We start from the raw sequence: 12,393 nt of genomic DNA on the forward strand, positions 1-12,393 counted from the left end.
GGGGCAAAGACAAGAGAACTGATCGGGTGATGCAGGCCCAACAGCTCTCATATTGAGGGATAAGAAGATTGGTACAATTTAGTAAGGGAACATACTAATAATTTAGCCAGTACAAGAACCATGAGACTGGTAATACATGGTATTAGATAGGAATGAGACTCATTGGTTTGCTATGAGAATTGCTTTGGGTTTTCCTAATGTTCATCTTTTTTTACATAATGACTGCTGAACTTGCAATTGTATTTTCCATCATGTTTGTACTCACTTCATATATGCTGACTGTACAGAGTAAATAACCATTGATTATAAAATACCAACAGCTCTGTGTGTATGCTATTACTGGGGTCCATTGTGAGGGTTCACAAATCTACAAATAACCCTGTGAGCAAGAGTTTCTCTGGCAGCGTGGTCTGGCTCATAATACCCTGAATCTGGATGCAACTAACTTGTTGTAGGGAAAAGTAAAAGACAATGGTGTGATTTCCATTTTTTTCCAAATGGGGCGAGTGCGAAAAACACAACCCTTTGGACTGAGGCAATCTAACCCACTATACCCCCCCCCACACACACACACAAAAGGGAAAGGTTGCAATAGTTTATTTGGGGAGCAACAGGATATTTATCTGTATCTTTACAATAGGCCCTTTAAAGCCTTATCTCTCAGCAGGCCGCACACCATTATCAACTGTCAGTAAGCATTCATCCACAGTTGACCCTGCATGTCAATCAAGCAATTGAAATGCCTGCCTGGCAGCTGTTCTTCCCTGTTTGCCGCCTCTCCCACTTTTCAGCGCGGGGACACGCCGCTGTGCGTAACTCAGCGCTTTATAAATGCCCCTATTATTATTATTATTATTATTAATTCCACATCCATCCCAGTTTAGTCCATCCTTTAACTGGGAGACTTCTTTCTTTCTGAAGTGTCACAATATTGTGAAGATAACGCGGCCATCAGCTTGCCTTATCTCATCTCTTGGAGATCTATGACGTTCTCCAGTCTCCAGTATTCAAAATGAACTGCCTTTTAGTTCAAATAGACAATACAACATCAATGTATTATCTTAACAAACAGAGGAGATCCAGGCTTTTGTCATAGGATCCACTGACAACATCGAAGTGGCTGGAAGCCAGGAACCTTCAATAACAGAAGTTCCCTCTCCAGATGTTCACAATTTGTAAGCAGATTCCCTCAGCAGGACCTTTCAAAATCATGGAGTCATAAATGAGCAAGTACTAGAACAGGTCTTCTATGAAGGGAGCTTTCCTCAAATAGACTTCTTTCCTGCTGGAGACAGCAACAAATGACCAGATTTCACTTCCAGATATTGCCAGGTATAGATAAAGAGGAATACCCTTTTGATTGATTTGTGAGGTAAGTTTCAGTACAACACATTTCCACTGATAGTCCTGATACTGTATTACATTATCATAATTGCCTACACCAAAGCCAAGATGATGTTCATAGCTCATTAGAGGGCCCCACAACAGTGGTTTACTGATCTGTTACACCTAATGGAAAAGCTGCAGAAGAGACTGTTGTGGAGATGCTACCTGTTCAAGTTTTCAAGCCTTCCATCATTGAGCTTAGTGGCTTGGATCCTGAACTCATCCACAACGGTCATTCAAATCTTCTACAAGACTGTGCACATGTTGAAGGAAGTTGAGCATCTTCCTCTGTATCCTCACTAGCACTTAATCTGACACAAAAAGACAGACATACCCAAGGACAAAATTAAGACATGCCAGAGAAGAATAGATTTTTAGGCGTAGCTATGAAAGGTTTTAATGAAGACTGGTGTTAGGACCCCTGATGAAAATGACAGGTATCATGAAATTCTAAGGTTGTCTATGTTTCAGGTGTCTGTTAAATGTTATCATAATTTATTTGAATGTGCATCTTTTGTTCCTCTGACGTACAATAATTTACTATAGTATGCATTTGTCCACACATAAGGATTGTCATTCTTTAGTCCACATCTAACATGTGTGTTTCTAAAGTATTCCAGTGTGGGCATGATCAGGTGTTTAGAGGTTTCCTGTGGAAAAAAATGGAATGAGTGAGAATAAGACATATACCTTAAGGCAGTGGTTCTTAACCTTTTGACTTCTGTGGACCCCCATTTAATTTTTGCTGGAAGCCGGTAACCCGGATCAAAGCATTTTTGATCATTTGAACCGCCAAAAATATATATAAAATTAAACAAATCTTTTCTAAATACATTTGAACCCATTCATCGTCCATATCATATTCTGTATGATGCCCTTGCTCTGCTCCTAGAAATCAATCAGAAGATACTAACATAATTTTGGGCCCCCCCATCTCAAATTCCTTCACATATACAGAATGTTTTACAAATTTCAGGTGTAGGTTTTTCTTCTTCAGTTATATACATTTTATTAATATGTTAATAATATTTAATTTTCTAAGCAGTTGCGGACCCCCTGAGTAGGCTTCCCGGACCACAAGGGGAGCCCTGGACCTCAGCTTAAGAGCCACTGCTTTAGGGTACCTTTTGGCAGGTGGATCAAGAGTTTCTAAACAATGATATATTAAACCACACATGGGTCCCACCTCCAACTTACAGGAACATCTCTACCATCGACTACTTGTTCATCGGAAACAAGCTAGCCCTTCACCTAAATGATTTTAACATCGACCATCGAACCGAGAGCGATCACAGGCCTTTAAGAGCATCCTTTAGCCTTTCCATCGCTGCATCCTGCAGATTTACTCCCACGGGCGAATCCAAGGGTGAGGAAAACAACCAAATCTTACGCAGGATTAAATGGTCCATTAAGTTAGATTCAAAACTGGCAGTCTGGGTAACGAAAAATGATCAAGGAAAAATCGCCTCTGGCCCTCAAGCCGTCTTAAATCACTGGCCCATTCTCTTGACAGACTTGCATCGGGCTCTGGGGGGCCCATCTGAAGCACAAGAAAAACAGATGCCAAAGGCTCCTAACCAAGTTACAAACCAGGAAACATCTGAAAACATATGGAAGAGGCAAAATGGCCCAAATGGAAGGAAAAAAGGAGCAAGAGCAGCTCAGCGAGCCACAAAAAGGCCACATCGAGCAGCTAGCAAGAAACGTGCATGGGCCCAACGGACTAAACGCATAGAGGAAGCCTGGATAAAAATGTTCTCCCTCCTAAAAGAAAAAAAATTCGGCCCGATTCCGGAGACACATTAACCAGCTCGGCAACAACGGTCAGATTAAAGAAAATGGGGTACCCGAGAATGTATGGGTGGAGCATATTAACCAGCTTTATAATGGCGGGGTAGGGGAGCTGTTAACTCCCTCCCCGCCCCAAGCACCTCTCAATGGAAAACCCCCGGGCCTGGCTACATCTGAAATTGCAGTAAGCAAGATCATCTGTCGTATGAAGAACGACGGGGCGCCATGGCCTAATGGAATACCCGCAGCGGTTTTTAAAACATTTCGGCAGTTTTGGGCAGAACTCCTCACACCTCTTTTTGGCAAGCTTTCCTCACAGCCACAATTCCATATTCTTGGCAGGGCTCAATATTACACCCAATCTATAAAAAGGGCAATCACTCCAACCCGGCTAACTATAAATTAATAGCTTTGTTGGACATCGAAGCCAAAGCCTACGCCCGTGTCTTACTGGCGGAACTCGAAAATTGGGTCAGCGAAAACAACATCCTGCCTCTCTCCCAGTCAGGCTTCAGAGCTGGCTGCTCCACGACGGATAACGTAATAGCACTGTCCTACTTGTCGTGGAGAGCTACTTTGGCCAAGCAGCTACCCCTATTTTGCTGCTACATGGATTACAGCGCAGCTTTTGACAGAGTCAACCGAGGGACGCTATGGTACAAACTAAATTCCTGGGGGATACCATCTCCACTTCTCTCAGCTTTGATATCCTTGCATCATAAAACTTGGGTGAGGATCAAAACAAGTGCAAAAACATTATCCATAAAAATTGCAACTAAAAACGGCCCAAAACAAGGCTGTGTACTTGCCCCACTACTATTCAATCTCTATCTACACCGCCGACCTTCCTAAAGAACTGGCAGGCGCAGCCCTGGCCGCACCAAAACTGGGTGGGACACGTCTCCAGACAATGCAATACGCCGATGATATTATTATCATGGACCACACAAAAATTGGACTGCAAAGATCGCTCACTGCTCTTAACAAGTACAACACAAAGAACCATCTTCTGATGAATGAATGCAAAACCAAAATTATGATCTTTGGGAACTACAAAAAAAATAAAAATCTTACTTGGAGAGCTGGGGGCCTTCAAATAGCGACCTGCACCAGCTACAACTACTTAGGAGTCTGGTTTAATGGAAAGGCAAACCAAGCAGCACATCTTAGACACTTAAGGCCCAAGGGCATGGGGATCATTCACAGCCCAAGGCTCTTGAATCGCCGCCTGCACAGCCCCACAGCCGAACCAATTCTAAGGGTGCTACGGGCCAAACTACTACCAGCTGTGTCCTATGGCCACCTGGCATTCCCCGGAAAAATGGACGCATTTCTGGGATATTTACAAATAAGACCCTTTAAGAAAATCTTTTCTGTCCCGCAACACGCAAGGAGGACGAGGACGAGACTCGAGCTGGGCCTGACATGCGCAAAACTTTACTGCCTGGAAGACTTGATCAAACTCTACATTTACACTCTACGAGCTCCAGGACAATCTATGAAAGAACAACTACAAGCTGTGTTTAAGGATGAACTTTCCCCCTGGCACAAACAGCTGCACTTTGTCATTTCCACACTAAAGATTGAAGCCACCTCCCTCACTAATCCAACCATTCCCCTGTCAACGTGGAAAAAAACAATAACAAATCAAATCACTTTTGTTTCATTTCAGACAGACGTTGCCGGGCTCTCCAAAAACATCCTTTTCACAGCTCTGAACGAATCATACATCAAGGGGAAACCTCAACCATATTTTAACTATTCTCTTAACTCCCAGACTCGCAATAAAATACTACACATGAGGCTGCTTGCCCTACCAATTTTTGACTTTAATCCGCAGTGGGCTTGGTGGAATGAGCAACCCACTTGTAGGTTTTGTAACTACATACACGAGTCCTGGCTTCACCTGTTATGCTGCTGCCCATTCTTTGCCACAGACCGACGCCGCTTACTGATTCCAGTCTTCCGGGACCAGTCCCTGAGACATTATAGAGAAGCATCGGTCATGTGTTTCAGCAACAACTCAGCCCAGGCCTTAGCAAGAGCTGGGAAGTTTGTTAACATTATTTTAACCGCACTGCATAATGCTTCGCACTAAGAATCTGATCATGATTTTATATTACTCTTTTTTTTCTTTCTTCTTTTAAATTTTTTTTTTTCCATTATGTATTGTCATGTTTGTACATTACGGTTTTCATTAACTGTATAATAAAGCTAAGCTATTAATCCAATTATTATATTTATTTATTTTATTTATTTTAGCGATTTGTAGAGCGCCTGGTGACCCGGAGGCATCCCCGCGCTATAACATTTGTGGAGACCAGAGGAGAAAAGGAGGGGACTTTATTTTGGGAATAGCAGCGTTTTCAGTTTTTTCCTGATAATCAGATGACTGGGTTCCAGCCGCAGGGGGCGGGGAAGTGAATTCCACCCGGAAGATGCTTTAACAGAAAAGCGTCGGCCGCCGGTACGAGTCTTCCTGTATCTGGGGACGTTGGCCAGACGCTCATTATGTACTCTTGCAATTCCTATGTAAAAAGCTGTCTCTAATTTTCATTTAACAATTTGATTGTGATATCACCATTCACTAGTAATAAAAAAGACATACCTCCTCTTCTGTAATAACGTTTTACAGTTCAGTTCTGATGTCAAAATACCAACTGCCAGTTTAATTGTGATGTCACAGTGACTGCCGCTGGAGTCAGCTCTTAATGTGAAAAGCAGGTCAATAAGAATACTAACAATGAAAACAAGTATCGAGCTGGTTAGCTCTTATCGATTTCTATTTAATGGATAGTCATGAGAAGAGGGGACACATTTAGTGCAGTATGCTTAATTTTTGCATGGTTATTGTTCATAACACTGAAGCATGAGTCTCTGCATGTTATTACACAATCTAAACTATCAAAGTAGTTGAATGTGACTTGCATTTAACTTGTCGGATATGTTTTTGCAACATATTACTGCCTAAATATCAGTGTCCTTAATTTTGCACTGCAGATTATGCTTTCAGTCTCTAACTCGGCTGCCATCTTGTTTTTCATAGGAAGGAGCAAGGCACCTAGGATTTTAGCAGTTTGTAGGAATGGTGATAGTGGGATCATGTATTATAAGGGATAAAATACCCTTCTGTCATACATCAAAGTATATTGCTAGAGCCCTGTGTGTTCCATGATCTTATGGAGGAACTTGGCCTTCGATCTTATTCATATATATATAGTCACTGAACTCATCAATGAATTACAATATTCTTATAATACACGACGGAGGTAGTGTATCTCATGTATAGTCATATGATGTTCAAACTGTGTATGGAGATATTAATGTGTATTTATTTCACATTTCCTCTATGTAGATGGATGAATCATGTAACGATATTTCGAGGTATTTCACAAAAGAGGAATGGACGGAGATGGGAGAATGGGAGAAAATCCGTTACAAGAATTTAAAAAAAAACTATGAAACTATGCTCGATATTGGTAAGGGGAATAATTGATGTGCCTTTCAATTAAGATATGCAGTTAGAGTGAGATACCTCTGAAGGGCTGCTGCGTAGTGCTGCATGAGTTATACAGCTGTTCCTTGCTATGTCATGGCACAATCCTACAAATTCCTAGGTTTAACTGTATTTTTCTTAGCATTCTTGTGAACAGCTTCAGACTCTAAATGGAGACAATATTTCTCTAAGTCAAACATCAATGGTAGTGCTTTAGGGGACATAGTAGTGGGGCTAGGGTCACCTGGTCTTCTACAAAGGCACAGTTTTCTAATCACTTATACATCAAACACTGTCCATGTGCACTCGCTTGTTTGTGTGTGTATGAGTGTGTGTGAGTTTGTGTGTGTCCACGCACATGTGTTTGTGTATTTGTGTGAAATTGTACATGTCGTCTCCCCTTAGAAAGCCTGCGCTATGTACTCCAGCTGCTCTTATCACGTGGATATTTCTGTACCTTGCTTAAGCTATATCTTTGCATTGATGGGTCTTGAAATGTATACCTAATTGGTCACATTGGTGGCTTTCTATACCTGTGTCCTGTGGTGTAATCATCTAATAAGTTGTGATACTGGTCGTATGGACCTTTTATTATCGACTGGAAGTGTATGAAAGGAGCTAGCATCAACAGCACAATTCAAGTACAGTGAAACCTGTTTACCACCATGTGATTTTCAATCAGACTAGACGACACTGGTTTAAACTCAAGAACGAGTTTATTCTTAACATCCCAGCCAGAGCACCTCACAGGTCTAACTGAAAATGTCCCCTTCCCATTCCAGAACCAACATATGCATGTCATGCATATTCACGAGGACACCGCACTTCTCCCTTCTCGCAAATGTGTGGACATAAAATAACAGACGCACTAACATATCTCTTACACTATAATGCATAACTAGATTGGATATATATGAAAATGACAAAATACATGTGCATGTTGTAACATTTTGCAAAACATCATAACAAGAAAGATGGAACTTTCGAAGTTACAATGAACAAGTTGAAAAATCACTTCCCAATGACAGGATCCTGAAGGTATGATGGAATTTTCAGCTCTTTAAGACTCACCCTGCTACCAACCTCGTCACAAGTCCTTGAACTAAAACTATGTACATTGTCCCTTTCCATATCAGGTACTTGCTTAGCTATATCATCCTGTAACAAATCTTTTGTCCTTTTTACTTTTCCAACTATGTTCAAGTTCCATATTCTTTTTTTTTTAAACTCTTTTTATTAACAAATGACACAAATCAGACACAAATAAACCAAAAATAAGCATCAGGTGATACAGTACATTTCCTTCCCATGGGTCCTTACAGACAAAATCATAATCACAAGATCAATGTTTCACACTTGGATCAAAGGGATTCCTGCGCCTCCAGTTCCGAACCTGGCAGCGGTGGCTCACAAATCTCTCCTCGGTGACCATTCAACGTCCCCCAAATCTTCCCCCCCTTTCTCTGGACAACCCCTGGCTATGTATACTGATTTCTCCCTAAACATACACCAGTCCCGGTCCTCGGCCCATTTAAAAGACTCGGGCAGCTGACTTGCACCCCAAAGCTGAGCTATGTTTCATTTAGCCACCATATACGCCAGCGTCTGCCATTGTTTCTGATACACGTTCAATTCTGTAGATTCCCATACATTCAATAGGCATCTGCGGGCCTCTGGGCGGATCTCCTCACCAAGCACCTCTTTTAATTCGCCATGTATCTTTGTCCAAAACGTCTGTATCGCCACACAATGCCAAAGAATGTGCATGAAGGTGTCAGATTCTCAACACTCTCTTCTGCACGTCCCACTCTCCCCTCGCCCCATTCGCACCAACCTGGGTCCAGTTAAGTATGACCCATGCAATATCTTCAGTTGTTCGAGCCAGAGCCGCATCTGAATCGCCACTACTTTCGGGGAGGAAACTGCCTCCACCGAATCTTCATCGTCTAGTTCTAGACCGTCCGCGCACCACTGTGCTCTAACTCGCCACAGCGGGCTCTCCATGTTGTTTACCAGTTTCCTATATATCAAAGAGACAGTTTTCTCAGGAATGTGTCCATCTAGCACACGGTCCTCAAGAGGCGAAGCCTCCGGGAGCACCGTGCCCCTAGGTATGTGAGCAAGGAGAGCGTGTCTCACCTGCCGATATCGGAAGTGTTCGTTATCATGTAAACTATACTGCTGTTGAAGTGACTCGAATGTGTGTACCGTGTCTCCTCCCCAAACATCCTTTATCTGAGTAATCCCGATGAGGTCCCATTTATCAAACCCCTTGGTTCTCCACAGACTCCCTAATTTCTCTGAATTCAACAGGGGTGTAGCCAACGTCAATTTGCCTTCCCAACCTAGATATCGATTGGCCGCATGCCACACCCGTATCGCATGCGCAGTCGGGCCACATATAGCAAACTTCCCTGGCTTGGCATATAACGCTCTATCCAACATTCCACCCGGGGCCAGTCCACGGTCCATGGCGTACCCTGGATGGCCTGGGGGCCCCTAAACAATGTGGTTCACAGCGGCTAGCTGGGAAGCCCAATAGTACTTTCTTAAATCTGGGAGTCCGATTCCACCATCGTACCACGGTAGTGTCAATTTAACGAATGCTATTCGGGGTCTGGCCTCCCACAGAAGCTGCCACTAAAGCGACTCAATCTGCCTGAAATAGGAGGCCTGTACCGGGTCCATCGAATTCTGCAGGGCATAGAGGAATCGGGGCAGGGCCATCATTTTAAAAACGGCGGCTCTTCCAAGCAAAGAAAGTGGAAGGGTCTTCCAGCGTTCCACGTCCTTCTTACATCTGTTCAGCGGGGAGGCCAGATTTTTGGCATATCGTAACTGCGGATCAAGCGTTATGTATATGCCTAAAATTTGAAACCGTCTGTCTCAAACTGGATTGGGTACATCTGCTGGATCCTCAGCGGTTCTCCCACTAACACAAAAAGCTCCGACTTTGACCAGTTAATTGCTAATCCTGAATATCTACCAAAAATGGTGAGTACGTCTGGAAAATTCCTGAAGGACTCTCTAGTTTGAGTAAGATGAAGCAAGACGTCATCCGCATATAGCGAGATCTTATCTTCCCACTCCGGTGTCCATCGCAAGCCTTGTATCGATCTATCCCATCTGACCCAGGTCACCAACGGCTCCATGGCAAGGGCAAAGAGTAACAGGGACAGAGGACATCCCTGTCTTGTGCCCCTCTCCAACGTAAAATCATTCGACCTACAAATATAGACGACCACCCTGGCCAGGTGGTTCGCATACAATAATCGCACCCAGCCAATAAACTCACAGCCGAAACCCAATTTTGCTAATACTGCGAACAGATAATTCCATTCGACCCTGTCAAACGCCATCGAGGCGTCCAAGGACACTAAGACCGTTGGCTTAGTGTTGTTTTTTCGAGGAGCCCCCAAGGATACCATGCAGTCTCCGCAAATTCAGCGCCTTGTTCCGACGCGGCATAAAGCCAGATTGATCCGGGTGTATCAAATTTGTGATTACTTTTACCAGCCGAGTAGTAAGCAGCTTTGCCAAAATTTTGGGCTCTGCATTGAGGAGCGAAATAGGCCTATAGGAGGCGCATTGTGTCTTAGGCTTACCCGCTTTATGAATGACAATTATATTTGCCAGTCGTTGATCATATGGGAGCTGGCCCTTTTCCTTGCTCTCTAGAAACATGGCTCGGACATGCGGGGCGATCCTATTGGTGTTTAATTTATACAGCTCGATCGGTATCCCATTAGGGCCAGTCGCCTTACCGGACTTTATCTAATAGCCTGCACCACTTCATCATTAGAGAACGGAGAGTCCAAATAGGACCTATCGTCCTCCGACAACCCAGGCATAGCATTATCCCTAATTATTGCGCTGTTTTCAGCCTCGGTAAACTCACTGTCAGCGGTATAGACCTTCTTATAATACTCAGAGAATGCGTCTGCCACAGCTTGTGGTTCGGTAACTTTATCTGACTCCGGTCCCTCCAACTCTAGTACCAGCCTCGATGCCCACTCCCCATGCTCGAGCCACGCAATCAACTTACCGGCTTTATCGCCATGCTCATATATGCGGCTCTGTACAGCATTATTTTGAGCAATCGCTCTGTCTCTCGCTAGCGCTTTGTACTCTTCCTGCCGGAGTCTCAATAAGTGGAGGTCCGCCGTCGGGTGCGTCCTAGCGACTCCCTCCTCTAAAGCTATGACTTTGGCCTCCTTCTGAATTAACTCCTCCTGTCTTTTCTTCTTTTTCCCCGCTACCAGAGACAAGACCTCCCCTCTTGTGACCGTTTTGTAAGCTTCCCAGAGGGACTGCGCTGAATCAACAGTCCTCTCATTTTCCAAGAAGTAGCGTTTCGACATTTGGAGCACCTCTTTCTTAATGGTCGGAACGTTCAACTGCCAGGCACTAATGGGAGCTACCCTACCAGCCGTCTGCCATCCGAGAGTGAGCTGCAACCATAACGGAGAATGATCAGAGATACCCCTGCCCAGGTATCGTGCGTCTTGAATCATGGTGGCCATCGCTGCCGGCGACAGTATGTAGTCCAGCCTTGACAAACTATTGTGTGCTGCCGATATGTGGGTGAAATGTGTCTGCGTTGGATTACGGGCTCGCCAGCTATCAACCAACCCCAGCATCTCCAGGAAGTCTGGGAGCCAACTCTGTGACTGTCTAAGCACTCGTGGCAAGCCACGGTCAACCTCCCTATCCAGTGCGGCATTAAAGTCGCCTCCCAAAACTAGACTACCTAGAGGCAGTGTAAGGAAGACTGAGCTCAAGTCTCGGAAAGTATGGGACTGGAGTCCTGGCGGCATGTACATAGATAAAAAGGTGACCGTCTTACTCCCCAGTTGCCCCGACACCCCCGCATATCTGCCCCTCTGGTCAAGCCACGTGGCCTGCACTGACATGGGAGAGGAATTTCTAACCAAAATCCCCACCGCCCTAGATCCAGTAGTGAATCCCGCGTGCGCCACCAATTTATACCCCCCTTTATGGAGGGCCATGCACCTGTTACCCACAAGGTGAGTCTCCTGCAGAAATACATCTGGGGAGTGTCTTCTGATAAGCTGACTAACCATCCCTCTCTTGATTTAATCACCCAATCCATTCACATTCCAACTCAGCACTTTCATCCCCGATTCGTGACTATATTGTGCCATTGAACCCATGTGAAGAGCACAGAGCAATATTCTCATCACCTGACGCAAAAAAGCTTGAAAAGAAAAACCACAATCATTCAACAACAAATCAATAAACCGACATACTCCCAGCCCCTCTCCCCCCACCCTGCACCCCTGCACTCAGCTTCTGCCCGTCCCCAACTCACAGTGTGCCTGTCACCCCATATTCTAACTAACCAACTATCTAAAAGTAGAAATGATGAGGAAGGTAGCTCCAATAGACCCCCCTCACCCCCATAGCATCAATTTCTGCACCTAATGCGGATCACTGCCCAAGAAGACACTGTGGCACCCCATTCGCAGTCCCTGAGCGGCTCTTACTACTCCTGTTCTTGCTCATCGCCCCTCTCCTCACTTTCAGGTCTCTCAGACCCTGGCTGTGGCTGTGTCTCCAGCCAGTCCGAGGCAATGTCCGGATTGTCAAAAAAACAGGTTTTACCGTTGGCCTCAATCCTCAGCCGGGCCGGGAACAACATGGCATATTTCAGGCCCCTGTCTCGGAGTTTTTTCTTAATCCCTAGGAATCCCTTGAGC

At 44.5% G+C, this 12,393-nt stretch overlaps 1 protein-coding gene across 1 annotated transcript in view; it reads left to right on the forward strand.

Annotated features, from left to right (window-relative positions):
- The window catches only part of PRDM9 (PR/SET domain 9), a 1,629,505-nt gene that overhangs the window by 51,864 nt on the left and 1,565,248 nt on the right, over positions 1 to 12,393 (forward strand). Inside the window, exon 2 of the mRNA XM_078676140.1 lies at positions 6,533 to 6,656. Within this exon, the coding sequence (XP_078532266.1) occupies positions 6,533 to 6,656 (124 nt within the window). The remainder of the gene's footprint in view (positions 1 to 6,532; positions 6,657 to 12,393) is intronic.

The sequence above is a fragment of the Lissotriton helveticus genome, chromosome 2_1, assembly GCF_964261635.1.
Source record: "Lissotriton helveticus chromosome 2_1, aLisHel1.1, whole genome shotgun sequence".
In the NCBI taxonomy this organism is placed as follows: domain Eukaryota; kingdom Metazoa; phylum Chordata; class Amphibia; order Caudata; family Salamandridae; genus Lissotriton; species Lissotriton helveticus.